This window comes from Pleurodeles waltl, chromosome 4_2, assembly GCF_031143425.1.
Source record: "Pleurodeles waltl isolate 20211129_DDA chromosome 4_2, aPleWal1.hap1.20221129, whole genome shotgun sequence".
NCBI lineage: Eukaryota > Metazoa > Chordata > Amphibia > Caudata > Salamandridae > Pleurodeles > Pleurodeles waltl.
The window spans coordinates 287,378,114-287,403,084 of record NC_090443.1 but is presented as its reverse complement, the minus strand read 5'-3'; the positions used below and the strand labels follow the sequence as shown (position 1 = coordinate 287,403,084).

Genomic DNA, 24,971 nt, shown 5'->3' with positions numbered 1-24,971 from the left:
GGAGCCGTGCAATTGTGATGTCCTCATCGACGTGAAGAGCTAGGAAGAAAATTTCCATCGAATGCTGGTGCATTGGGAAAATTCCTAAGGTGAGGAATCCACAGGTAGCTACTGCATCCACCAGAAAAGGTAAGTAACTTGTTCTTCACATACGTAAAACACATCTTTGATATAAAAAGGCTGTCACGTCCCCCTCAGCACTGCTCACCCAACCTCCAACAGAAAAACATTAAGCACAGTCATATGTACAATACTGCCCCAAGCACGTCATCTAGCTGGCTAAGCATTTCCCACCTCACAGAGGTACTTCTAATCACATACATCCACACCTGCATGCACGTAAAATGGCATCAAGACTACATAAATGGGAGATACCCTATGAAATTTTAACAGCCACCTGAAACAAAGCAGTGGGCAACATTACACCCCAGCAGAACCAAACAAACAGCAATTCATGACTCTTCTAGGCTATCCAGCACATTTCAAAATATACTCAAACCTTTCTTGCTGCTTTGTAAGGACACTTCTACATAAAATGTTGGAAACACACGCCACAATGCAATGCAACCCCAAAGCACGCATGCAAGAAAAAAAACCTTGCAAAACAATCCCAAATTTGCACAACACAGTTCTGGTTTAAATACAAACTCAAGTCAAGCAAGCTAATACCAATGCACGTCATGTGGACCCAAGCCATGCAAAGTAAATCCCAAGGTATACAAGGAAATCATAAAAAATGCAACTTAATCCTGATTTATTTAAGGCTGCCCCACTTTACGGATCACAATCAGACAACACGCACACAATTTAATTTCATCCACAGCAAAACCTGATTCATTTTTCTTTCCGTTTTATTTTTCTTTCCTGTGTGAATCAAATTCTCAGTGTGTCACTGTTATTTAGAAAATAAAATCAACCTTAAAAAAATAAAGCAACTTTTAAAAAGTCCCACATATGCAATTTTTCATTCTCTTCCGAGACACCTCCCTCCTAAACACCCCATGGGCAGAAAACGTCTCTGCTGGCATCTCACAAAATTGTCCAGCCGGCACTTGGCAGATGAGAAGGCAACAAAAGCGTCTTTTTAGAAGTTTACGTACTTCAATGAGGTTCCTAATCAAGATTCACTCAGATGAAGTTTCAAAAGGTATTGTTCTGCAGTGGGCTCCTTTGGAGATCCATTGTTACATCTTCTTAAGGTAAGCAGAATGTCTTTTTTGATGTTGCTATGTGGAGTTTTTGGATATTTGCACTATTGAGAAAGTTGGATAGGATTTATCATTACAGCTTCAGAAGTTAAGTGTTGGCATGTAGGCAGATTTGAAGCATTGCTATGCCGGGGATGGTTCTGCAATTTATAGCTCCAGATTAGACCCTGAGAAATCATGGTTCTTTGTGGAGGTTTCCGAGAAAATGTTTAATTGACGTTGTGTTGCAAACTCCTTCGGAGATATACTGCTGTAGAGACAACACTGGGGTCATGAGGCACTGCAGTGCTACAATGAGGTTTTTGAAAGTTAAATTGATGTTGCTGTGGACTAGTATTAATTTCTGATGGATTGGCTAGGTGACTTTTCAGTTGTTGATGCTGTGTGGTAGGCTCCTTCGGACATGTGGTTACATCTGATGTACACATTGCTACCCCAAGGAATTGTGGTACTACCTGGAGGTTTATGAGTGCTTCTTTTGAAGATATCTCTGTCTATACATGCTCCCTGGAGTGAAGTGAATCCACAGTGGTACGCATCCTTCAAAAGATTTTGAGGGCCCATGTACCTAGAAGGTGCTCGGAGTGAAGAGTATCCAAGGGGCCAAGACTGCCTAAAATATCCTGTGGTCGAGAACATTGGCTACTGACCGGCGCTCTCTGGGTTAGGTGGTGGGGTCTCCTCCACTCCTGCAGGTGGCACATTGTCAGCTAAGTTGTGAGCATGCTCCAAGAAGAGGTCCTTTAGGACACTGAGCTCCTTGGTCAACAGCTTTATCTTGGCTTCAAGGCGTTCATTCTCCTCTTTGAGCTGGGTTACCCGCTGCAGGGTGTCCTGGGCCTTCTGCTTGCTTTTTAAACGGCTTTTCTTCACAGCCATGTTGTTGCGCTCACGCCGCTGGCGATACTCGTCACTGGCCCGGTCCATGCGGCCACCTTTCTTACATTGCTTGCTTGGTGCCTGGGCCTTTCCGCCACCGCTGCCCCCTCCACTGCTACTGCTGCTGCAGCCACCACCCCCCATCCCTCCAGGACTGACAGGCACCAGCTGAGGGGCCTGTTGGACCAGGCCAGGGGGCCCGTGTAGGACACCCAGCCCGTTCTGTTCAGGGGCGCCGTGGGCTAGCGGTGCCTTGCTCATCGGAGCCAGCTCTCCTGCTACCCAATTGTGGCAGTCTGGGCCTCCTGGGAAACGGGATTGATTTCAGTGGGCAAGACACCCTTTATATGTTGGATTTAGACTGCAAGGAAGAGAGAGGAAACATGTTAGTGTCTATCAAGGAACAAAGCATTCATATATCAGAGAAAGAGGGGGCACCATGCATTGTTTAATAATGTTGAGAGGGCCATGATAAAGCCCTGCCTGCACGCTCATTTATGTTCCCACTTAAGTAGATCTCCACACAAATAAGCATTGACAAAGCCAGCAGACCTTTCTTTAAGGTAAAGCTATTGGTTTTGCTAAGGCTGTTTTTTTCTGCTGATTGCATATGTGTACGCGCATCATGACATCCACATGCGGCTGCCAATTTTGTATTGCTTTTTCTTTTTTTTTTTTTAAGAGATTCCATTTCACAATGGCTATCAATTGTGACTCCTGATGCATGCATAGAGTCAGTTTTTTATTTCCTCTTTGAACAGGGCAGAAGTCCTAGGTAAATTAACATAAAAACTGCACACAAGTGCAAATATAGAGAAAAGGCAGCTAGGTAGCACGCGTTAATAAATCTATTTAATAGAAGAGCGAAAAGGGAGGTGAGAATCAGGGAGAGCTGGAAGGGAAGTGACTGAAAAGAGCATGAAGGGAGAGGCACAGAAACAAGGATGAAGGAGAAGCAAACACATCCCCTCCCTTGGAGTACTAAATGCAGAGCAAAACAAGCACTGGCATATCCAATAGGTCGGACATTGTCTGCCAGACTTTCGACTTTGTCCGTACTGGTTTTCTCATGTTTTTTGTGAAATATCTTACATTGAGTAGGGCACAGCAGCTCCCCAACAAAAAGAAATAAAGTGGCTAAAAGCAAAAATAGTTAGTTCAACTTGCAACAGATGTAATAAGGCACAAGTACATAGTAACCATAATAGTCATTGGAAATTAAGGGAATTACTTTGAGGATGACCTCCCTGTGAAAGAGCAGAATGCTGTCACTCCCAGTGAAGTTGGTCAATGCCTGAAGTGGGTTCGTCAACTGTCCAATGGTGTATGTTGTTGTGGATGGAAGCAAAATGTGAATGATAACAAACAGACCAATGAATCAGCAGGGCTCACTGGAAGCACCCTAGAAGTGTGTATATTGTGTATATAATTTTAGTAAAATCAAAAGGTTGTGCTTAATGCCAGACCTAAAAAGAGTCCCATCAAGTCAGCAGTGGAAGGACACCATTCATCCAATCAAACAACTGAGACAAAAATGCTCATGGGTGGGACAATTACAAGACATGGGGAGAAAGCTACTGAATCAAAAGCAGACAGCTGAGATGGATGTCAATGTCATGTTACCTCAAGCAAGATGCACACAGTCTCAAATTCATATATTTATGAAATAAGAAAAGCAATGACCATCTACAATTTGGGATTTGTATAATTTTTTCTTCTAATTAATCAATTCCAATTCCTGAATAGGGCATTTTAGCCTTCAAAGGCCAGAGAACAGACTAAACATGTCGAGTGTCTGATGCTTTTTTCTTGAAAGTGGATGAATCACGATCAGATTTAAAAATAAAAGATTATCGAATATCAACTCCATGCATTTGTTATTTCGTAAATATGTAAATGATTTGCAAACTGTGGGTCTAGCTATTGTTTATACTTGGACTTCTTTTAATCTATTAAGCCTCCTTTTCACATGGTGGTGTTAATGTGAACTACCAAGTGGCACCCAGAACCCTATATGCATTTAATATTAATATTATTATTATGCCTGTTAATGTTACTAGAACTAGAAATTACCACAAGAAAGAACCTTTCATATCCGCTCCCTTCACTTCAGAAAGCTACCTCCCAGGTCAGACAATGCTGAGACACAGATAAAGCCACGAATTTTCCACCAAAGTAAAGGCCGTAAACCCATAACTCAGGTAGTGAGGCATGCTTCATCATAGGGTTCTCCATCTAACATCGGGGACATGGCCTGACAGGATTTCCAACCAGCACTCCTACAAAGTTTGTGATCCATGTGAGGTCCTGTCAATGCACTAGTTATCATCCTCATATCCTATTCACCACCCTCACGTTTTAGCGTGTTTCTTTCTCTTTTGACACATTTACTGTTAGCCCATATTAAAATATCAAAAATGTATAAGGTTAGGCTACCATCATTTTATTAGTTTCTGCCTAAAAGGTGATTTAAAACAGTAGATTTAAGGTGTAAACCCAATATCTTATTTAGTCACTGTATTTCCATGTTTAGTTATTAACCCAAATGCCTAAAAAAAGGTGAGGCACATTCATCAGAACTGTAATAACAGTGTCAATGAGAGTCAAGAATAACCAAGTATTACTTCAGATTATCTTAAATCACAGGATTACGAACTGTCGGTGATTCCACTTCGGTCATACTTTGGTTCACTCGTATCCATAAACAGTCATACTAATTCACAATTCTATTTAGGAGAAAAACAAAGTTAGCACTGTTCCCTTGCTTGTTAGGATCCTTGTCATCTGAAGAACAAGTTCCTCAAGAGCCGTTAGCGGACTCTTGCATACTCACCAAAGTGATCCCCTTAGGGTGGATGTGAGCCAGTCAGTTTTTGTCACTCTTGCAGACAGCTATATCTATCTGTATGCAGATAAAACGACACCATTTCATAGGGGTCTGTGGTGTCCTACAATGATTGGAGGCGATTTGACCCAGGAAAAACAATACCTCTCCTACCAGACGATCCAGTTGGGTGGCCCTGATAGGGTAAGGATTGCACTTGAGTTTTGCAACATTTTTAAAACAAGTATTGACAAAGCCAATAGGTCTCGTCTATGTGAGCACCATTTGCTTTGCCAGTGACTTTAAGCCATGTTGTACAGCAGGCTTGTAGCATGGCTAAAGGTAAAGTATGAGGAAACACACTATGCCACAGCCAGCTGCTTAACAGAAATTTGTATTTTTCTGTCAGGTGGAGGGCCGGACACTCAACAGGAGGGAATAGGCAAGGAAGACAACTGGATGATGGGTGGGAGGGCGCAGGCAAGAAAGATAACACAAAAAAAAAGATTACCAAAGCCAATATGGCTCGCCTATACAAGCTCTGTTGGCTTTGTCATTTTTCTATGTTGTACAGCAGTTGGCAGCATCATAGCATTTTTTATTTTAACTTTCAACCAGCTGGCTGGCATCTTGGGTGCGTGCTTTCTGAGCTGTCGCTGGTGGTGTGGGCATATAAAGTGGTACTGGGGCCCTACTGCAAGCTCAGAAATTGGGCCTCTCTTGCTAACCTGTTGAGTTTTAAAACCAAGGAACAGCTGAGGTGCAGTAGGCCCATAACACCCCTTGGCACCACTGCAACTGCTGCCCTAGCCCTAGCTACGCTTCTGCATGTCACATTAGAGCGGAGCTTTCCATCTCTAGAGTGCATCATCTACAACAAAGGTAATAACTTGCTGGTCATAACTTTATGGTTAACAAATACTCAGGTATAGTCTATGCTACGCTGATTTGTCATTTCAACTCAAACAGTGGACCTGAATGAAAACCGAGTTACAAGGAGCTAATTCCCGACATGGAGATAAGATTTCAGCAAGTCCGCCCTTGCGAGTATAGCCCCAGAAGTTGTCCTCTGTAAAGCACCTGCGACATGGAATCTGCAAGGCAGTAATCGTTGATTTCTCAAGGGAGTTAAGGTTATACTCTGATAACTATAGGAACCTTGACTTTAACAAACGTGTGACTGGGTGGCAGTTTTGTCAGAATATTTCAAGAAACATTTCCTCTGGGTACAGACTAGTTGCAGTTTGTTGGCAAAATGCACATTTGATCCTCACTGCCTACAAGTAAAGCCATTGTGAGAGGGTCTGCAGCACATACTGTTCTGAGATGTACTCACCGTGCAGTAAGGGTGATGCGCAACCTGACCTAATGCTGAAACCAGCTGTACACATAGCGATACTAAAGAACTGAAACGTTGCATTGTGGCAGCCTTTACAATTAGAAAGTCTTTGGGTGGGGCAGGAGTGTCACTTTTTTTTCCATAAATAGTTGATCTGCCTTGTTCTGCTGAGTAGCAATCAAAACTTCGGGAAACTAATTTAGCGCAGAAAGAGATTTGTGAGTTTAGGCCGTGGTCTCGAGATATACGTTTAAAGGGTTTGCAAGGGTTCGTATGAACTATCTGATTAAGTAGTTAGTATATTGCGCACCTACTGCAGAGTCCTACGTATATCTTGTGGCATGCAGTTTCAAGAGTTGGGGTAAGGCCTATCCTATAAGGGGCAAGAGGCAGTTCAGATTGTGATACGTGCTATGAGAGAGCTCAAAATCAATTTCCTTATAACTGAAAGAATCGGTGCAACGTCTTGTGTGACAACCAAGAAACCTCTGCAGAGCATTGACAAATTCTGACCTGCACAAGAAAGGGACACGCCTTCAATGATCATAAACAAGAACATTGGTTAAGGTAGCTCGGTGCATGAGTGCCTGCTGCAGAGATCTGTCAGTAGCCTGGAGGCTACAACTAAGATTCTTTCTTCTGCTGTCAAAAACAAGAGCACCATCGAGATGGGTAATACTAGCAACTATCGCCAGCGCCTAGAAACGATTTGGTTTGAAAGATTTCTGCTATACAGTTGTACTCAGCTAAGGTACACACCATATCATCCTAATGTAATTACTACTGTCTGTCACTGCATAATGTAACACCACCCGCAGTAGTCATAACTATACAAAACAAGCAAGTATGAAAAGTGTGGGCAAAAGATGTAAAATGCACACAAGCACTATTGAGGGAGAGGCAGGGAGGGGAAGTGAGAGGTGCATGAAATAGTACTTTAATCACGTCGTGAGCATGAGCAGAGGACATGCACAAATTACCTTGAATTAATCTGTGCTTGATCCCTGTACCACAGCAAGCATATTAAATCACACTTCGGCTGCACTGGCCAATTACGGAGCCGGTAAAGAAGAGTGACGTGACAACAACACAACTGATCTGGCACATAAGGCAGGTTGCCTCACACTAGCGGGAAAAGCAAAAGTAGGATACAGGTAGGAACTCCTCATGACCCAGGCAGGGAGAAGGGACAGAAGCAGCCTGTCGTCCACCTTTTGATTGACACACAGTCGTGTTAAGGAACCTCAGTCCACTGAAGGCATGAGGGGTCGGGTGAGTATCAATCCTGGATGGGTGCTGCCACCACACCTCATTTGTTTACCCTAACATGTTTACAAGCTTCAAGAAACAGAGAAGAAACAACCTAGTGGAGAAAAGCAATACAGTACATAACCTATTAGCAAGTCAGATCTTCCAGTTCCTCCTACATACTGATTCCCACTTAGACAGCAACTTGGCTAAAAGGTGGAACCCAAATCTCATAACACTTCCCAAACTGGTTTGGCTTAACAATAATATAAAAAATGATCAAACTAGAAATGAAAAATTGTAGCAACAAATTTCAAATGAATTAATAGCTTCCAACATAATTCTCATATAGTTCAGCAATGGTTTCCAGATCACACTGGAGATATTGTATACATCCCTGACTTAGTCTGAACGTATGCCCATTGCCAGGAAATTCCAGAGCCTCAGGGTTCAATCACAAATTGTGGGAGAACCAGGATTCAGTGTACGACAATCTCCTGTTTTGCTGTCAAAAACGTGCTGCTAATCAGTGCCCAACCATTATTAGTGAGTGTAGCTCTCAACCCCAGCACTGCTACACCCAGATCAGGGGCCAACGGGAAACACAATTTTAACATGACGATCTTACCAAAGTTAGTATTATGGGACAGCCACCAAACATGTAGTTCATCCCTGTTTCCCCTGTAGTTCTTCTACGATTTCTCATCCATGTGTGGAAATGATAGCTTGTCCAGTTTAGTGCCATGTAGTGAGTTGACAGATTAGGGCATCGCTAATAATAGCTTCTCTGAATATGCCAGGGCTCATATTGAGTCAAGGTTTGAATTTTAAGAAGGCTATGATTATTTCACCTTTCTGCTTGTATTGGACCCAGAACATGCCAATGCCTCTATTTGTGCCAGATATTTGAATATTCACAGGCTTTGAATAAGCAGAGGTGGTTCTTATGAATGGGCCGGTTTAAGCCTGCTTTCTGGTCACAGTAGGGCTTTACATTTGCCAGTACTTTCATCTTGCCAGAATTCTCATTATAGCACAGTTCAGGATATATAATTTTCTTAATTGTACCTCTGCTTTCTTTCTTACTGTTGTTTCTGTTCAAATGTCTTGTGAATTCCTCTGGTAAATTTACTTGTAAGCATTCATTTGTGTTCTCAGCTACTTAAAGTGAACCCAAATTATACTTGTGGGGCACTGTCTAGGTTGCCAACAGTAGAAAATTGAGACAGTTAACTCTGACCTTCTAAACTAGACCATGCGTTATTTTTTGTGAACTCACTTCTTACCGTGCCTTAGTTTCTGTGGTTGCTGTACTTGTGAGCATATACTCAGCACAATATCAGTGACGGTGTGTTCAGATTTTTAAACTGGACAAAATGTCATAGTGCCGACTGTCAAAGCTATTTAGATGTGTACGTTTTTGCTCACTTGTGCAAACCCATGAGGGCTTTTGTGTGTGAACAAATCCACTCACAGGAGCTTGAGACAAGTGGGAGGTGGTAGTTTCACGGTTGGAATGCCCTGTTGAGTTTCCTGTTCACTCTCAAACTAACTCCTCTCAAATTCCTTCCTAGAAGAGGTGTTTTTAAGTTAATCATGACAAGCGCAGAGTCAGAAAGAGTGGTGGTGGCAAAAGGGGTTTCTGTAGGGGCGAAATATTTTCCCCTGGAGAAAAGAAATATGTTTTAACAAATGAGTATGCACTTACCCAGCAGATGTTTGCAAGGGAAAACAAGCACCAGGCAGGCCATAAAAGCTTAGGCAATAAGGCATTACTCGCGTGTCAAGGTACTACAGTACAGTTGACTCAAATTGGTGTAACTGTTCAGTTTTTGACATGAGCATGGGTACTTAGAGTCTGTGACTTCACCACTGTATTTCATATATGTCACAAGAGTAATGCCCGAGTGCCTGAGCTTTTATGGCCTATCTGGTGCTTGTTTTCCCACTGCAATGTTCTTTACTCTGACTTAATAAATGCATAACATTGCCCATTTGGATATCAAACAGACCTCATTGTATCTCTATGGCATAATTTGTTTTCACTTAAGGGACACAGTGGTGTTCTTTTGCCATTTCCAGCAAGCATTTCTCTTGCTTTAGGGGGGCTCGCTCTATAGTCACTTTGACCTCCATGAATTTCAAGGCCTAGAATCCCTTTATCCTCCAGTGTGCAAATAGTGTAGTGTTTGGAATCCAGTTGAAAAAACATTGTGAAATGGACTGCCCAGTGATATTTAAACTGTTGCTTGTTAACTTGTCATGAGGTCTTGCATTTCTTGTCTAGTGTTAAAAAGTGTTTATCGATAAATGATGTAAAACAGGATCTCTCCACCTTGGATCCCTTGTTTTCTGGCGTCCCTCAAAATCCTGTCTTTCACTGTCAAGGAAGTGAGCTTCACAGGAATGTCTCTAGGGCTGGAACACACCTGTACTCGGGCCTGCCCATCACATGAGCCATGACAATCCCAAACCGAAATCAATACTCCTTTTGTAGCATCCACTTAAAGAATGCGGCACACAATTCTTGAATGTCTTCGCCTTGGGCTACCTCATTCACAATCCTTAGCTTGATGTTGTGACACAAGTGGTCTTCAAGTCCATCACATCTGATTTTGAGATCTCTCATCTCTTCACCCATCAATGGCATTGACTTCCTCTGTCTTACTCTTTTTATTCTGACATTTCCAGTTATGTCAGTAACCTGACAAGGACATTTTGTTTTACTTTTCACAGTAGTCTTTTCCATGCCTCTCACAACTGTATAAGGAAAATAACAATAATATATAATGTTGAAATGAGTATATATCCTAGAAGTTGAACTAACCAACGTGCATCTGTAATAACATTGGTAGCACTAACCAGAGCGATTTCTATTCTTTTCAAGTGAGTTGTTATGAACCTCATTCCCATAGTGGTTATTAGTGAGTGTGTTACTGGTTCAGTACATGAATCTGCATCTTTAAGAAGTGATGATGAAATAGAATTAAAATTGGGTGTTAGCTCAGCAGCTAACAGCCCCTCCCTCCGTGGGGGGGGGGGGTTGGCAGATTAGAGTGATATGGCAAGTGTGGAAAATAAATTATTCGGGTGGTGTATACGTCTATCCTTCCACGCCACATTGTGTAATCATAAAAGAAACAAGGAAGACCTCTAGAGCAACTGATTACCTTGATGGGTCTGCTGCAAACCAGTGTCTCAGAATACATATTTTTACAGTACATAAGGCTGTAGTTATTCATCACCAGAATGAGGTTGTCTGTTCTGAGTCGCCCGTGTCATGCAATTGCCTGTTTGGTGGTTGGTGTGAAAGAGTAGTCACTGGTATTGTGTAGGAGGTGCCATTCTCCTTCCCAGCAACTTGTCCGTCATGGGCATAACCACAGAATGTGGAATAGGTCACATTCACAGGACCTACATCTCAGCGTAAATTCTCTCTATTTAGTTTGGTGTTGTATAATTTAATGGCGTTAACTTCTTTGTTTCATCAAATACACCCTCTTCTTACATATACATATATGTTAAGAAACCTCTGTGAATGCACTTATCACATGAGTCTTTGTTTTGCGTTAAGTGTTCCGCAAAGGCTTTTATCCACTTTTTCTGTAGGTGTTTAGGGCAGGCCAGCAAATCCCCTTTTGTGAAGGGGAACAGCTAGTCTTTTCTTCAATGCCATTTTCAGACTTAGTTCGCCTAGATGGTCCTCTCCACCTTCCTGCCTCTGGTGTCTCTGCGTGTTTCCCACAACTGATTTATTCCTGGATGTCAAGAGCTGAACAGACAACCTGTTTCAAAGAACGTGTCGTAATTATTTCAACGTCTGACTGCCACTCAAATCGTGCACTTGTCAGATCGGGTAAATATATCTTCCTATCAAAATCTCTGCAATTTCCCAAGACTCCCCAAGGAGCGAAAATGACGTGAAAACCCACTCAGAACACAGATTTCATAGCCATATTCTGAAACAAGCTCACAGTCCTTCCATCAGTAGAGATCCAGAGGGACAAAAATGATCATTAAGTGTAGGAGCTTTGAAAACTTCCTTGGGCAATAGGTGACTCGCACCAGCGAATTCAGACAAGGCATAATGTGTCAGACAGAGGTTGAGGCCAATAGAGGCCTCAGTGTTGACACCATTTATAACATTCCCAAATATGCTTGGATGCTTTACTATATCAACAGCTCTTCTGGCTGGTCGAGAACGATTATTCCTGTGCGTCTCCTAATGAGTCTGCTTCGCTGCCTCATGCTGGGCCCAGCAAAAAGAACCAAAGAGCAGTGCATTGCTCTAGATCCCCCTGCTCCTCAACAGGCTTCCATCTCGTCCTATCCCACCTTTTCTACTGAAATTCTTGCTTCCCTTGAAATGTGTGATCTCTTCCTCTTCACTCCGGAAACCACTACCTCACGTCCAGATCCCTTTCCCCCTCAAGAATCTCACCCTGGGCTGACTAATTTAAGTTTTGTTGCAACAAAATGGCTGCCAGGACTCATGCAATAGCGGGCTGGTCTTCCACTCAGTACTACTCCGAGACCCCGTCAAAGTTTCCGAGTGCAGTGGCTAAGGCAGCACCTTAAACCTTCACAGCCATATGTCCACTTTTGCAAATTAATTTCAGGCACTACTCAGCCTTTTTTGGAGATTAAGTATGGGATCAAACAAGAGCTCATCACTAAGAGTTCAACTTCGCTGTAAACCTTGTCCTCTTTTTAAATGATGGCAGCCCGACCACTATACGAACCACTGCCCCAAATCTTTCAAAACCTCTATATGGGTTGTTGCCTTGTGAGGGGGACACGAACCTAAGCAGTGTTGGGATGCGAGAGGGTTTCCCAGCAAGGAATGCTGATTATAGTCTCCTCCCTACAGTTAGAGGGGGTTAAAAGATTAACTAATGCTGACTTACATCTAATGGTAAGTTTATCCAGGTCTGTGTATGAAAGAGCATACAAGAGATGTAGAACACCCACTGAAGTTAGAAAAGTGTGTTCCAGTAGCCACACATTATGTTGGCAGAGAGCCACAAGGCAGTTGCATCCACGATTCGTTCGGAAGCCCAGCAGGAAGGTGCCATGTTGTTTCCCAAAGAGGTAGCCTTTTCACACTCCTGCGGTGAAGAGTATAGCTGCTGATTAGTCTCTGCCCAGGGTGACATCGATGAATGCGGCCTGCCAGGGAGGTGCAATGCAAACGGCCCCATGAGGGATCCATGTAATACATCGCCCTTTGCCCACAGATACTGAAGCAAGAGCTTTAAGTACATAGCAGGTACCTATGGTGTAGAACAAAAGTGCTATACTGTATCACAATATACCAAATAAGCTATGATATGCCTGCCCCTTGTCTAACTTTTCCAGTGGCCCTGAGTGGAAGAGGACAACTTAGTGGTTACACTGCCATAAAGTTGACAAAGTACATAAATGGTTTAGATAACCAAGAACTCACCATCCAAAGGTGAACTGGGATTGCCACCCACTGAAAAATGATTTTGGGTGCTGGTCCAAATTCACAATTATAGGGTTCAGTAGTTCAAAGATCAGTGACAAGGAAGCATCATCAACAGAAAACAGTTTCTGCTTCTTCTGGTCTCTATAGGCAAAGTTCAAACACGGAGACTCGGGCCGGAAATGTGCTAGCCTCACCACAGGCATCTACGGTTTCAAAATTTAGGGACTCATATCTCTTAAACAGCTAGTCGCCAACCACTATTTAACTGCAGGAGCCAAAACGATGGACTACAAAGTCTTGCAACTCCTTCTGTACATATAAATAAATGTAAAGTTTTTTTATTTTTCCGGTCCTTTCTTTTCCACTGAATAAATAGCCAATGTACAGTTCAAATGGACTGTGTTTATATAGATATTATATAAAGTCATTTGAAGTTTGGAGTCCCCTTGTTTTTCACAGTTTTACTACTTGAGGAACCTGGGTACTTAGTAGGTGAATACACAGTGCCTTAAGTGTGAGACATTGTGCTTAAAGAGATTATTGCAGTCATTGAGATCAAAGGGGACAGCATTCTGCATTTAGCAACTAGTACCAATGGCTGACCAAGGACTGCCAAGCCCCAAGTGTTTCCTTGAGGGCAAGGATGGACAGCACAAACTCATCACGATCAGAACCCGTTCATTTCTTTATTTTAGACGAGGTGGTGGATACTTGTCTGCATGTTTATTTCTTTATTTTAGACGAGGTGGTGGATACTTGTCTGCATGTTTCTATCTTGGTTCTGTAGATCAGTTTGAAACCTCTCATCTTGATGGTAGAGTATGTTATGAAATTTCTAGACGAAGAATTCAGAGATCCATCCAGGAAAGCCAACACTAAAGTGAAGGTCTTAACACAGGAAAGCTTTCCAACTACTCCTGCTCTACAGTACGTAGCCCAGTAACACCGAAGCCTACCTAACCTTAAGCTATGTAATAAGGATTTATGGAGCATTTTTCACCCAGTAAGGGCATGTTGGCACTGAGATTTAATTTTACAGAGCGAATCCAAGAGTCTAGTTCTGCAACGGGAATATATATATATATATTTTTATGATGGACAGTGGTGCTTCTGATAAATAATTCTTTAGTGTTTTATAGCGGGAAACCAAGGATACGCAAATGTTATCTTGGCTTTTTATATAGCTCTTTAGCAGTGCAAGAGATACTATAGCAGGCCAGAGAGTGCCCCTTAGAGTCAGTGACTACATCCTCAGTGTTTATTAAGACCTCTCATGTAGCCTTTCCACAAATATATTTACTTATGTGTCCACAGCAGATAAGGGAGTGGGAGCGGGGGCTGTATGGGCTTCTTGGGAGATCAGTTAAATCAAAGTATGAAGGATAGCCCTTCACGAGCTGCTGAGGATTGGGTAACTTATGTTAGTGTGATATGAAATGAACCGCTTTTCAACACATAGAACATACTCTCCGTTGCCTAGCTGGCTGATTCAATCAATCAATCATAATTTATAGAGCACAACTACTCACCCGTAGGGGTCTCAAGGAGCTGAGGGGGTTGGTGAGGTCCAAACACGTATGGTATTGAGTGAAAGGTTTAGAGCCAAGCGATTAGAAAAGAGAGAAGGAAGGAGGTGACATGGTAGGGATTCTATGTATAAAGTCTTGTGAATGCAGTGGTCTTCCTCGTAATAGTATCTTACAGACAGAGTGACTGCACATTTTGGGTAGCTACCTACAGGCCCAGGTTTAAGAGCATGGAGGGCACAGAACCATTCCCTAGGCTGTAGCATTTCATGAGGGAAACGCCTGTGGGATTGTCTTAACTGGAGTCTGCCTATCCACTGCTTTTGTACATCCTATGCATGACGTCACTAGCTCATAGCATGGGCGGGATGTTTCATTCTTCGTGTATTCAGACGATATGTAGATCCTATTGAACATTCGTTTAAAGGGGGCTCCCTCTCTGGCCTCCGGACGAGATCTTGAGGTTTAGTAGTCCACATTTTCTGCTCAGAAATTGACATCCGCATTACGAAAGAGAAATGGTGAATGAGAAACAATTACTATAAGTAAAATCCAGCCAAGAACAATATTCTTCTCACGTCTAACATTTCAAATGCTCGGAATAGCACTTTTTGGTCTAGCTTCCGAGTGCCTGTTCTTCACATGTCACGACTTTGAGGAATTTAGGCATGCAAACTGCCTGTGATTCTTTGAGGAACCCAGTCTCTCTGGTCTCCAGCAACAGTTGTATTCCCCTCCGAGTTTACAAAGGAAAGTATTTCCTTTCCTGACTGTCTCACAGAGGTCTGATCATGACCGCTTTTGCCCAATCATGGCTAGATTACTGTAATCTAATATGTTTGGATCTTTTTAAAAGAGCATAGCGCTGGCTTCAACATATTCACAACCCAGTGGTCTGTGTTTGTCTTGAAAAGGTTCTAGCCAACAAATGACAAATGTGTGACAAATACCTTGACTCATCCTATAAGTAAAGAATTGAGTTTAAGTCACTCTGCATTGTGCATAGATGTTTTTAAATAATGCACATTTTTGGGAATGGTCCTTTTTGCAGGGTTATCCCCATACTGTTTGGCTCTGACCTCCTGTCTTTGGTCATGGGTGAAACATGAGTCCTCCATCAAAGTAAAGATGGAGCTCCATATCTCCCAGGAAAATGTTTATATAAAGTAGATGGAGTAGCCTGTGAAGTGTATCCGTGGTGTAGGGGATACACTATGAAAAGAGCCTATATGGACCCAGTCCGTACTTCCCCAGGATCCGGGAATCTAGAGACAGCAAGACGTGTAGTACATTAGAATCCTCATTCGGAGTACTAACGGAAACATTTGAGATAATCCTACTTCTGTCCTCGAGCCTTGAAGAAGTCCTTTGGACGAAACACGTGTTGGCTGTTACCGTGTTCTCTTATATTTGTACAATATATGGACGTTAACATCTCTGTATATGTATTCGATCTTTCATTCCTAAGGATTAGGCCGTTACCGAATTTACATATTTTTTTTTAATATATGGACGTTGATATCTCAACATATGGACGTTGATATCTCTTGATTTGTATTCGATCTTTCATCTATAAGGATTAAAAACCATTCTGCAAGCTTTTCCTTCTTGAAACTATTACCTCGGAGGGCCCTGGTTGCTCTTTCTGCTTGGCACTTCCTCCGGAAGTGGTTGATGTCATTATTGGCAGCCAAGCGTACCTCAGCAAAAGTTGTTTACGCCTGTCATTGGGACAAATTTGTGTCTTGGTGCGGCACTCTACAGATAGACCCCTTCCAGGCAACGAAACCTGCAGTTTTGTTGTTTTTTTTGTCCTTAGTTGTGCAAGTCCTTGCCCTGGACATATTTAAAAGGGTACCTTTCAGCCTTTTTGAGGTTGCTGGATCACTGCCCTCTGTTTGTCTGTTTATGTTATTATGAACTTTTTGAAAGGTTTACAATATTTAATTCCTCCTTCTCCCTTTGTAATGCAACAGTTGGACCTTAACTTAGGCCTCATATATATTTAATGTGCACTCCATTTGAGCTGTTCCACCGCAGTTACGGATGGCTCCTCACCCTTAAGACAGTATTTCTTGTCACCATCATATTGCACAACATGTGAGTGAGCTTCTAGCTCTCTGTGTCCACCCGCCGTACAACACCTTTTCCCCCAGCCAAACTGGGTCTGGGGACTAGGGCATCCTTCTTGCCAAAAGTTGTGATGTCCTTCACGTCGATCAAAGCATCACTCTGCTGGTGGTCTGTGCTCTGCCTCGCCCATATAAGGAGGAGGAGAGGCTCCATCACTTGGGCCTTAAGAGAGCACTGCATTTTCTACATAGATGGTACCAAAGAACATCAAGACGATGATCAGATTTTTGTGGGGTACTCTAGAGCGAAAAAAGGCAAAGCTGTGGAGAAAAGAACCATCTCCTGCTGGATTGTGCTCTGCATTAAGATTTGCTATGCGCTGACTGAAAAACAGTCAGAAGGACTGCATGCTTATTCTACCATGGCCAAAGGCTGCTACCACTGCACTAGCACATGAAGTCCCTGTCCTAGACATTTGCTGGGTAGTTATGTGGGTGTCCCTCCATACAGCACTATTGTCTGGATAGTTTGGTTTGCCAAGAGGGGAATTTTTCTTGTTCAGTCCTGCATGACTTTTGGGTTGGAGTACATCCACCTCCATTTAGCTGTTGCTTTGGTATTTATTCAAAGGTTGAGGACTATGTGGCTATAAGTCTATCAGAAGAACAAGTTACTTACCTTTAATAACACTATTTCTGGTGGATACTGTACCTAGCTGCAGATTCCTCATCGTCTTCCCATTGTCCCATCTCCCATCGTCTGCGTTCTGTGCGTTGGACTGTATCTGTTAAGTCTAGGAATCTGCACACTGGTCACAACAATGTGTTGGGTCTCAGGGTGCTGGCACTCTTGAATGCAACTGTACTCAGCACGCTGGAATGGTGCTTATGTAGGCCCTGCACGTCATTTCTAGAGTGGAACAGCGTCAGTGCAGCCTACCTCCATGCAGAGGTACTTCTGAAATGTTTCTGGATCCCATCTAAGGCCTGGAAAATTTCAAAAAGGGGAGGAATCTGCAGCTAGATAGAATGGCTACCGTTTATGGTGAACAGTCATTTCATAAGAATGAGTATCTTTGCATCTCTAATGTGATGTGTAACTGGTGATACCATACTGAACTGTGTGTCTGCTGTCCTGTGAGTGTGTGCCTGTGTTGAATTCACAAAAACGAATAGCGTCGCTACCAGAAATAATAAGTTACTTACCTTCTGTAACACTCTTCACACCTCATGGTGATGCAGTCCTTCGCTGATGTTCATTCATGAATCCAGAATCTTTTAAACCTTTTCAAGTGTAAACACTTCACTATATCTGACCCATCCTCACCAGCCAAGCAGGGTTTATTACCAAGACTTAGGACAGTGACATTTGTAGTAACTATATTTCAGCGTTCATTGATTTGATCCCTTACTTTCTTGCCTTCAAGGAGTGTCAATCACCTTTTAAATTTTACGGTATTTCAAGGCTCAGGATTTCAGGAATTGCAAGTAGACTGGAAAATTGGGACTTGCTCATTAAAAGACCTACTTCTTCCTGTACCTTTTTGCTGTTTCGGTTTGGGTGTGAGATGATGGAATTGCTATAATTTATGCTTTTCTCAGTTAACAGTGTAGTTTTTAAAATGTTGCCAGCAGGCTCTGTACCAGTTGTGTTAGTAAGAGCTCGAGGGCATGAGCTTGAAACTTTTCAACTGGTGTCTATAACTGGTTTAGGAGCTAGAAGCTTCTTATAGGTAGACAACTAGGTTAGAACGGCCTGCGTTTTCAGTTTACTCGCAGCTCAGTGTAGTTGGTTGAAAGGATGGCCTGGTATGATGATGTCGTTTAGAGTCACTCCTCTTTGAGTATGACAGTTTCCTTCTTTTGCTCCTCCACCAACATTTTCAGTTTTTTCTCCGAAGGTGAAATGGAGGCAGTAGATGAATGTTTGAGAGGGGCTCATTCCTGAGAGTTGGCAGCCGTATTGAGAGGCTATTGTTGTCATAGGGCCAAGGGATGGAAGGCGAGAGGGTCTTACGATCTACTGTTATTATGGATACAATCAGGGGCAGCTCCTCCATAAGGGTGGAGGAGCATTGGCCCCGCCAGCAACAGCAGCTGCAAACCTTTTCCACAAAGACGACAATGAACTTTGTAACATGCACTAAGGAGAATACTCAGCACTCCACCTCAGAGCGCATGTGTGTTTGGCCGGCCGTGTTGGGCCGGCCAAACACACATGCGCACAGGGCTCTCTCTAGCCCAGCAACACAGTTGCTGGGCTGGAGGGAGCCTGCACAGGGTCCCAGTCTGCCTGGGAGTACCCTGGTTGGGCGCTCCCAGCCAATCCTGATGCTGCTCTGAGCACTGAACACTGTGCATTAATTGGATTACCTTCAGGCTGACAGATTGATGACTTTTCAGTTTGCCTTTTCATAATTGGATTAGGTTTTAATGTTACCCTTTCTGAAACATAGAATGTCACAAGAGGGGAGTAATTCTTTCAGAAGTTCTTTTCTAATATCCACAGGTCCCTTCAAGAAGAGTTCAGGGATTTTTTTTCTATGCCTGGATGACTGGCCCCTGGGAGATAAAAGTTTTTTTTTTTTTAGTTTTTTTTTTTTTATTCTGTATCTAACGCGTCCATGATGGCTTGGGTCTTTATCCGAACTCCTTTCCTGAATTTATATTCCTAACTTCAATAAGCATTCATGTCACAGGTGCCCTATTTTGCACCAACAGAGGATATTTTACCATCTATAGCTTAGAGCTTCAAACCTACAACAAGTTCTGTTTCAAAGCGCCTGAGCTAAGCCACAATTGTTGTTCCAAAAGCAAATATCAACATTGGAAGCAAACAAAAACAAGGGGGAAGCTGAAAACCAGAACAAACCCTAATGCACTTACTGACTTGTTCTGCCGGAGCTAATGGCTCAGCAGCAAATTCATACAGCAAAGCAATACCAGCCAACTCACCAACAGTTTCTCCGTTTCTTCTATGTCTACAGTGGTCTCATGTGGCATAGCCCTGGCTTGCCTTACTACCTGACCTCCCTTCAAGAGCTGCATGGTTTTCTAGGGCTCCAAAGCCCTGGTACGTGGCATTGTAGGCTTCAAAACTACAGAGCCATAGACATGCTTAACAAGCAGCATGGGTAGGCTAAGAACAACTCACATTGTGAGCTTGCACACCTGCTGCCGAAGTGTGCGCTCATACACAGCTGCCTTTTTCGCGCCACCAAGGTCCATTTGAATTGATTCTCTGCCCGCTTCCAGTCGAGACGCCTGCCTGGAGGGTATACAGAATACCCTGAGCTTCTACAAAAACTGTGTTAGCAGTTTAGTGGGAAAAGAAGCATTAGGAATAGGCCAATAATTAGCCACATCCGAATATCGCACAGCCCCTCGCTTGCTTGGAGGGTAGCCGGTTCTTTTAGTACTAATTTTCACCCCAAGACAAACCGAATTACAGATGCTGGAGTTGGAAGGTCGACAGAGCTAACTCCATCGGCTGAGATTTACCTACCGTGATGTACCACAGGAGTGTTAAGACTCTCTGAGGTCCTTTACTTTAGACATGTGAGGGCTCCTCTGTGCCTGGCCTTACAGGGCTGGGAAGGCTGTCAACAGAAATTTGCACAATAAGGTAAAGGTTGGAATGATACAGATACCCGGTCCCACATCAAAAAAACAGGATTGCAACTGCCTGGTCTGCCCATTCAAAACCAGAAGGGCCTCAGAAAAGCCATGTAAGTGTGTTTGATTTGTCTAACGGCTCACACAGGAATTTAAGCTAAAAGTCTGAGGGAAAAGGTAGTACGTAAATTACATTTTTTACTACGTAAACATATAATCCAACTGGAAAAAATGGAAAACATTCATAAGTCTGCTGCTAAACTTAATCTCCACACGATTCCCTAAATGTACCCTTTGCACTTAAACAACACTACAATGTAACCCTTCACCTAACCCTACTTTATGAGCATGCTGTGCCTAGTTTATAAAGCTTTATTATTCCATCGTAGAGGAGGGTTTAAAGTGTGAGTAGTGTCAAACAAATGCATTAAAATAGTCTGACCCACTTGAAGTTATTTTTGTGACAGGATACCTACGCAGTAGTGTTTTTTTTAAAAGCCCACACGGATGCTGAACAGACTGCTTTCACTGAAACGTTACCTATAAAAAGCTAGTTCTAAATCCTGCCCCTACCTAACCCTGCCTATTTCTTACCCCAACTGTCATTTTTTTCTGACATTTTAAAAAAGCTTGTCATCCCTCGTTTTACCTTATGTTTGGTTATACATTTCACACGAGCTGTAACCATCGCAGGCAGTATGCAGTATTCATATTCTGCATGATACCAGAGCCAACGATGGGTTATAAGAGCCTGACACTGGGAGACTGTGTGTGTCCGGATCTAGCCGGATGTGGTTGTCTTTAAAACTGATTGAAATGATTCATTCTCGATTAAATCTGCCTCAAAGACGTATGTTCAACTGCTGGCCAGAACCTTCATCTCTTCAATGGACACAGCAAGAGAATACAGAGTTGTTATTTCTCAGACATGTCAGCCTGCTCCAGTGAGGATGCTGGTATGCGCTCATCCCCTCTCGCCCATCATGTGTCAGCCCATGGTGAGCCAAGTACTAGTAGGAACTAAAGCCCGAGATGCGGGCCATCTCGAGGACACTGTAGGTATCTGATTTAGAAGCATCCGGCCTAACTCGGAAGGCCTCTAGGAGAAGTGGAACACTTCACTCCTAAACGGGATTCATAGACGTGGCTTGTACTGTGATGGCACTAAAGTGCCAGTAACCCCTGAGATAGGTGTAAAACCTCAGTGAACGTGCCCCCAAACCAACACTGGGACAGCCACTTACAAGTCACAAATCCGTGCTCTGAGGTGCCTGGGCCGCCTTGCACACCTCCATGGTGCCAACTCTGAGCAGGATGTCTGACGCGCCTAACTCAGCACTATTGCTACACACAATCATTTAGTGGAAGAAATGTCCTACAAAGTGTACTCTATTTATACAGTGTGATAAAGTTACTATTACTATCCTATTACTAGCAGCCCTTTTGGCTGTTATTTCTTCATGCATTGTAACCCCTCAAGTGAAAGAGATCACAGCCCAGGATGTTTTTTGAAGCAAAGTCACATTTAATAGACCCCTCAAAACCTGTCTGGGTGCAGAAGGAACCTTTAATAGTTTCACCCACAGATTTTCTCATAGGACTTAAATGTCTTTTGTTATCGCACTCCAACAGTCGACTGATGATTTGTGGAAGCCACTGATATGACATAACAATTATGAAGTGCCCATATTTATGATTTTATTTTTTCGATCACATACAGACTGCATAACGGATTTATCCTGTCAAGGGTGACAATTTTGAACAATTTTTCTTTTGCAGGCCTTTATAATAATGGTAGATACATCCTATGTATGTACATATTTATGGGCTCCTTTTCTCCACTGTTTGGTGTACAAGAACACCTGTCACCAATAAGTTGTCAGGAACTGGATTATCAGCACTATAACAAAACTTTATTTTTTGGATTGATTGTTGCACGGGGATAAAAAAAATACAATAGTTCACTTGAGAAAATCTGTGGGTGAAGCCATTGGGGCTAAGTTGTGCTGCCCATAGAAAGACATTTGAGATGTCCATTTTATATGCCTTTGTATCTCAGGGCTGGAAACACTATTTGATGGACTAAAACCAAAGTAGAAAAGACAGACTAAGTCTCAGTACCGCCAAGCGCAGTACCCTATTCATAGCCCTCAGCAAGATGCCAGGCCCACCTACACTCTACTGTGCTAGTGTGAGAACTGACGTCGCCGCGCATGAAGCTCTGGGCTGTTTTGCTTCATGTGTTTATCTAGTCCGCTGTCTGGTGAGAAAATAAACTTAACTTAGAATTTTACAAGACTGGCATCTGTAGCTTTGCGTTAAACTCCCAAACCCCACGGACTGCCTGCATCTCTACTACTTTAGAACTGTTGTCCAGCTCTGGGAGTCACGCCTAGTTGTTAGTCTAAGAGGGACTAAAGGGATCGCTGACACCGAGTGCAGGAAATATAGAGCCAGAGTAGAACCAGGAGAGACACAGCTAGGAGACAGCCAGAACAGAAACTGAATGCAGCCAGGAGAGAGGTGAACCACGACTGTGCGATACCGGAACCAAGGCGGAGTACCGCTGAGGCAGAACAGAACCAAGGCAGGTGTGCAAGTGGGTCAGACTGAAGAAGCCAGAAGGGAGAGAGAGCGGAACTATGGCACACGACAGAGCAAAAAAAAAAAAAAAAAATCAGATTATAGTTGCAACAAGTTAGTACTGTACCCAAAGAAGTCTTCGATCATAACAACTGAAGCAGAACAGAAGTGAGCCCAGCCGCCCTCCTCCCACGACACTCGATGCTCACTGCCAGCACTCCGAGCCCCGCCGACCTCCGCGACACAGGTGTTCTGGCTGCGAAGAAGCACACGGCTGGAGGAGACAGCTCTGGGTCGGTACCTGAAGTGCGATATCCCAAGCCGGGTCCCCGGTGCTAGTCCCATGGAGTAAAGGTAACCGACCCGAGCCCCAGCACTGTCTCGGTCACACTACTCGCAGTGCGCCTGTGCACTGTCCCTGCTGTACCGCTCCCCCTGCGCCTGCGCAGACAGATGGAGGGAAAACCCGCAATGGATCCGGAAGCTGGATTCTGTAAAGTAGAATCGTATAGGATATACTCGGAGCGTTTTCAGCAGGTAGCTAACTAAACTACTACGATACTCCGGAATCCAAGGTTAGGCTAGTGGTAAATCCAGTGGTTACTGGTTGGTTGTTATTGGGGTTAGGTATGTGCCTTCAATGAAGCCAGTCTGTGCATTTACTCCAATTGTCTGTGGCACATTAAATTAATAGGCATAGAATAGGCACACATTAATAGGCATAGAAGTGTTCATTAGTGAGGTGTTGTTTATGTAGCCCTTACTATCCCTGACAAAGCGTTGAGTTGCTTTCGAGGTGTTCACAAGTGTACAGACGTTTATACAGACGGTGGAATTAATAGATAGGCGAGAAGAGATTAGGTGTTCTTAGGATGCAGTAATTTAGTTTCAACGAAGGGAGTTCTTATATCTGAGTTGCAGTGTAGGCACTTTGCAGAAATATAATAGTATGCATACAGATATGCGACATCGAGTAATCTACTTTCAGGGACAACTAGATATGCATAAGATGGAGGGTAATCAGAGAGGTTAATCACAAATTTTAAATCCAGGTCAATTTTTAATCCATTTTTTTTTTACAAATATAGAGGAGGCTTTTTGAGATAACATGCAATTTGAGAATACAGAACAATCAAAAGAATTGACATTGCAAGTTGGATAGAATATTCTGTTGTAGCATGATGCTATATAAGGAACTATAGCATGGGGTGTAGAGTGGGGTACAAGTAGCCGAGGGAAGGCTACAGAGAGTGCTTAGGGAGAGGGGAGATTACTGGCGAGGTTTACCAGAGTTTAGTTAACAGTGACATTCTTTCTGTTAGTTGTAGTCGTGACTTCTTTCATTCAAATCAAATTGGACTAAACTATCAGATTACAGTGGTCTGACTCGAAATCCTAGGACTGAATTGGTGAAATGGAGTCAAGTGATCTAAATCTTAAATTGAGGGAGTTAACAGAAGGTGCACACAGCTGTAGGCGTCATATTGCAGGTGGCAGGGCCGGTTCTAGAGTTTGTGGGGCCCTGGATAGGATAAGAACATGTGGGGCCTCTCTAATTTGCATGAGATGTAATATCACAGGAAGTGCTATCGTTGGAGGTGTCAAGTGACCATTCGTTTTATGGCACTGTTGAAGCAGCTTTGCAAGTAGCTACATCTCTACTGTGGATATCACTGAGATGGCTACAAATATAAATATTAACCCTAATACAATAAGTGCAAGTATTTTAAAGCTCCATTATGTGGAGCTACACATCAAAGTGGGCTGAAAAGCTAGGCCTTTTTCTCTCCAAAACCGATATTTCCAGATTAGTACATGAATACAATTCTAAGACAGATTGTCCCAGAGCTACATAGCGGGTTTCAAGTGACTCGCTGGTACTCCTGTATGCCAGTGAAGTTCAAGGTTAAGGCATTTTGTTTTTGCAGGCATGAGCATCAACACAAAGGGATACATGCTGGTTCTGGTGAGTGACCTGCAAGTGCTCCGTCAAACAACAGCAAGCACCGATTGCAGAAAACAAGAGGATGAGGCGGCACAGATGACATATGCAGGTGGGGTGGCTAATATATTGGCAGACAGGAACACCAAAAGATTGCCCATTCCCACAAATTAGAATGCTTAAACACAGCAATTACCCTCAAATTTAATTTTTAAGAGATGCAAAGAGCTGAACTAACTTAAAGATATAAAACTGAGATGGCTAAAAAGTGACAAGAATGTGTATC

The 24,971-nt window shown here is 43.0% G+C and overlaps 1 protein-coding gene across 3 annotated transcripts; it reads right to left on the bottom strand.

Moving 5' to 3' along the window:
• Positions 1 to 833: 833 nt before the first annotated feature.
• Positions 834 to 23,157, bottom strand: CEBPG (CCAAT enhancer binding protein gamma). 3 transcript variants are annotated; one of them, XM_069231170.1, is made up of 2 exons: positions 22,953 to 23,157; positions 834 to 2,448 (listed from the first exon to the last, which is right to left on the bottom strand). In XM_069231170.1, exon 2 carries the CDS (start codon positions 2,346 to 2,348, stop codon positions 1,851 to 1,853), a length of 498 nt encoding a protein of 165 aa, XP_069087271.1. In that variant the 5' UTR covers positions 2,349 to 2,448; positions 22,953 to 23,157; the 3' UTR covers positions 834 to 1,850. The 3 variants fall into 3 exon arrangements, with proteins under 3 accessions (XP_069087271.1, XP_069087272.1, XP_069087270.1); XM_069231171.1 differs by having other exon boundaries at positions 23,045 to 23,154; XM_069231169.1 differs by having other exon boundaries at positions 22,871 to 23,135.
• Positions 23,158 to 24,971: the final 1,814 nt, after the last annotated feature.

Bases quoted from the DNA above. Each gene is read 5' to 3' on its own strand.
- CEBPG (XM_069231170.1), bottom strand. From the start codon at position 2,348: ATGAGCAAGGCACCGCTAGCCCACGGCGCCCCTGAACAGAACGGGCTG.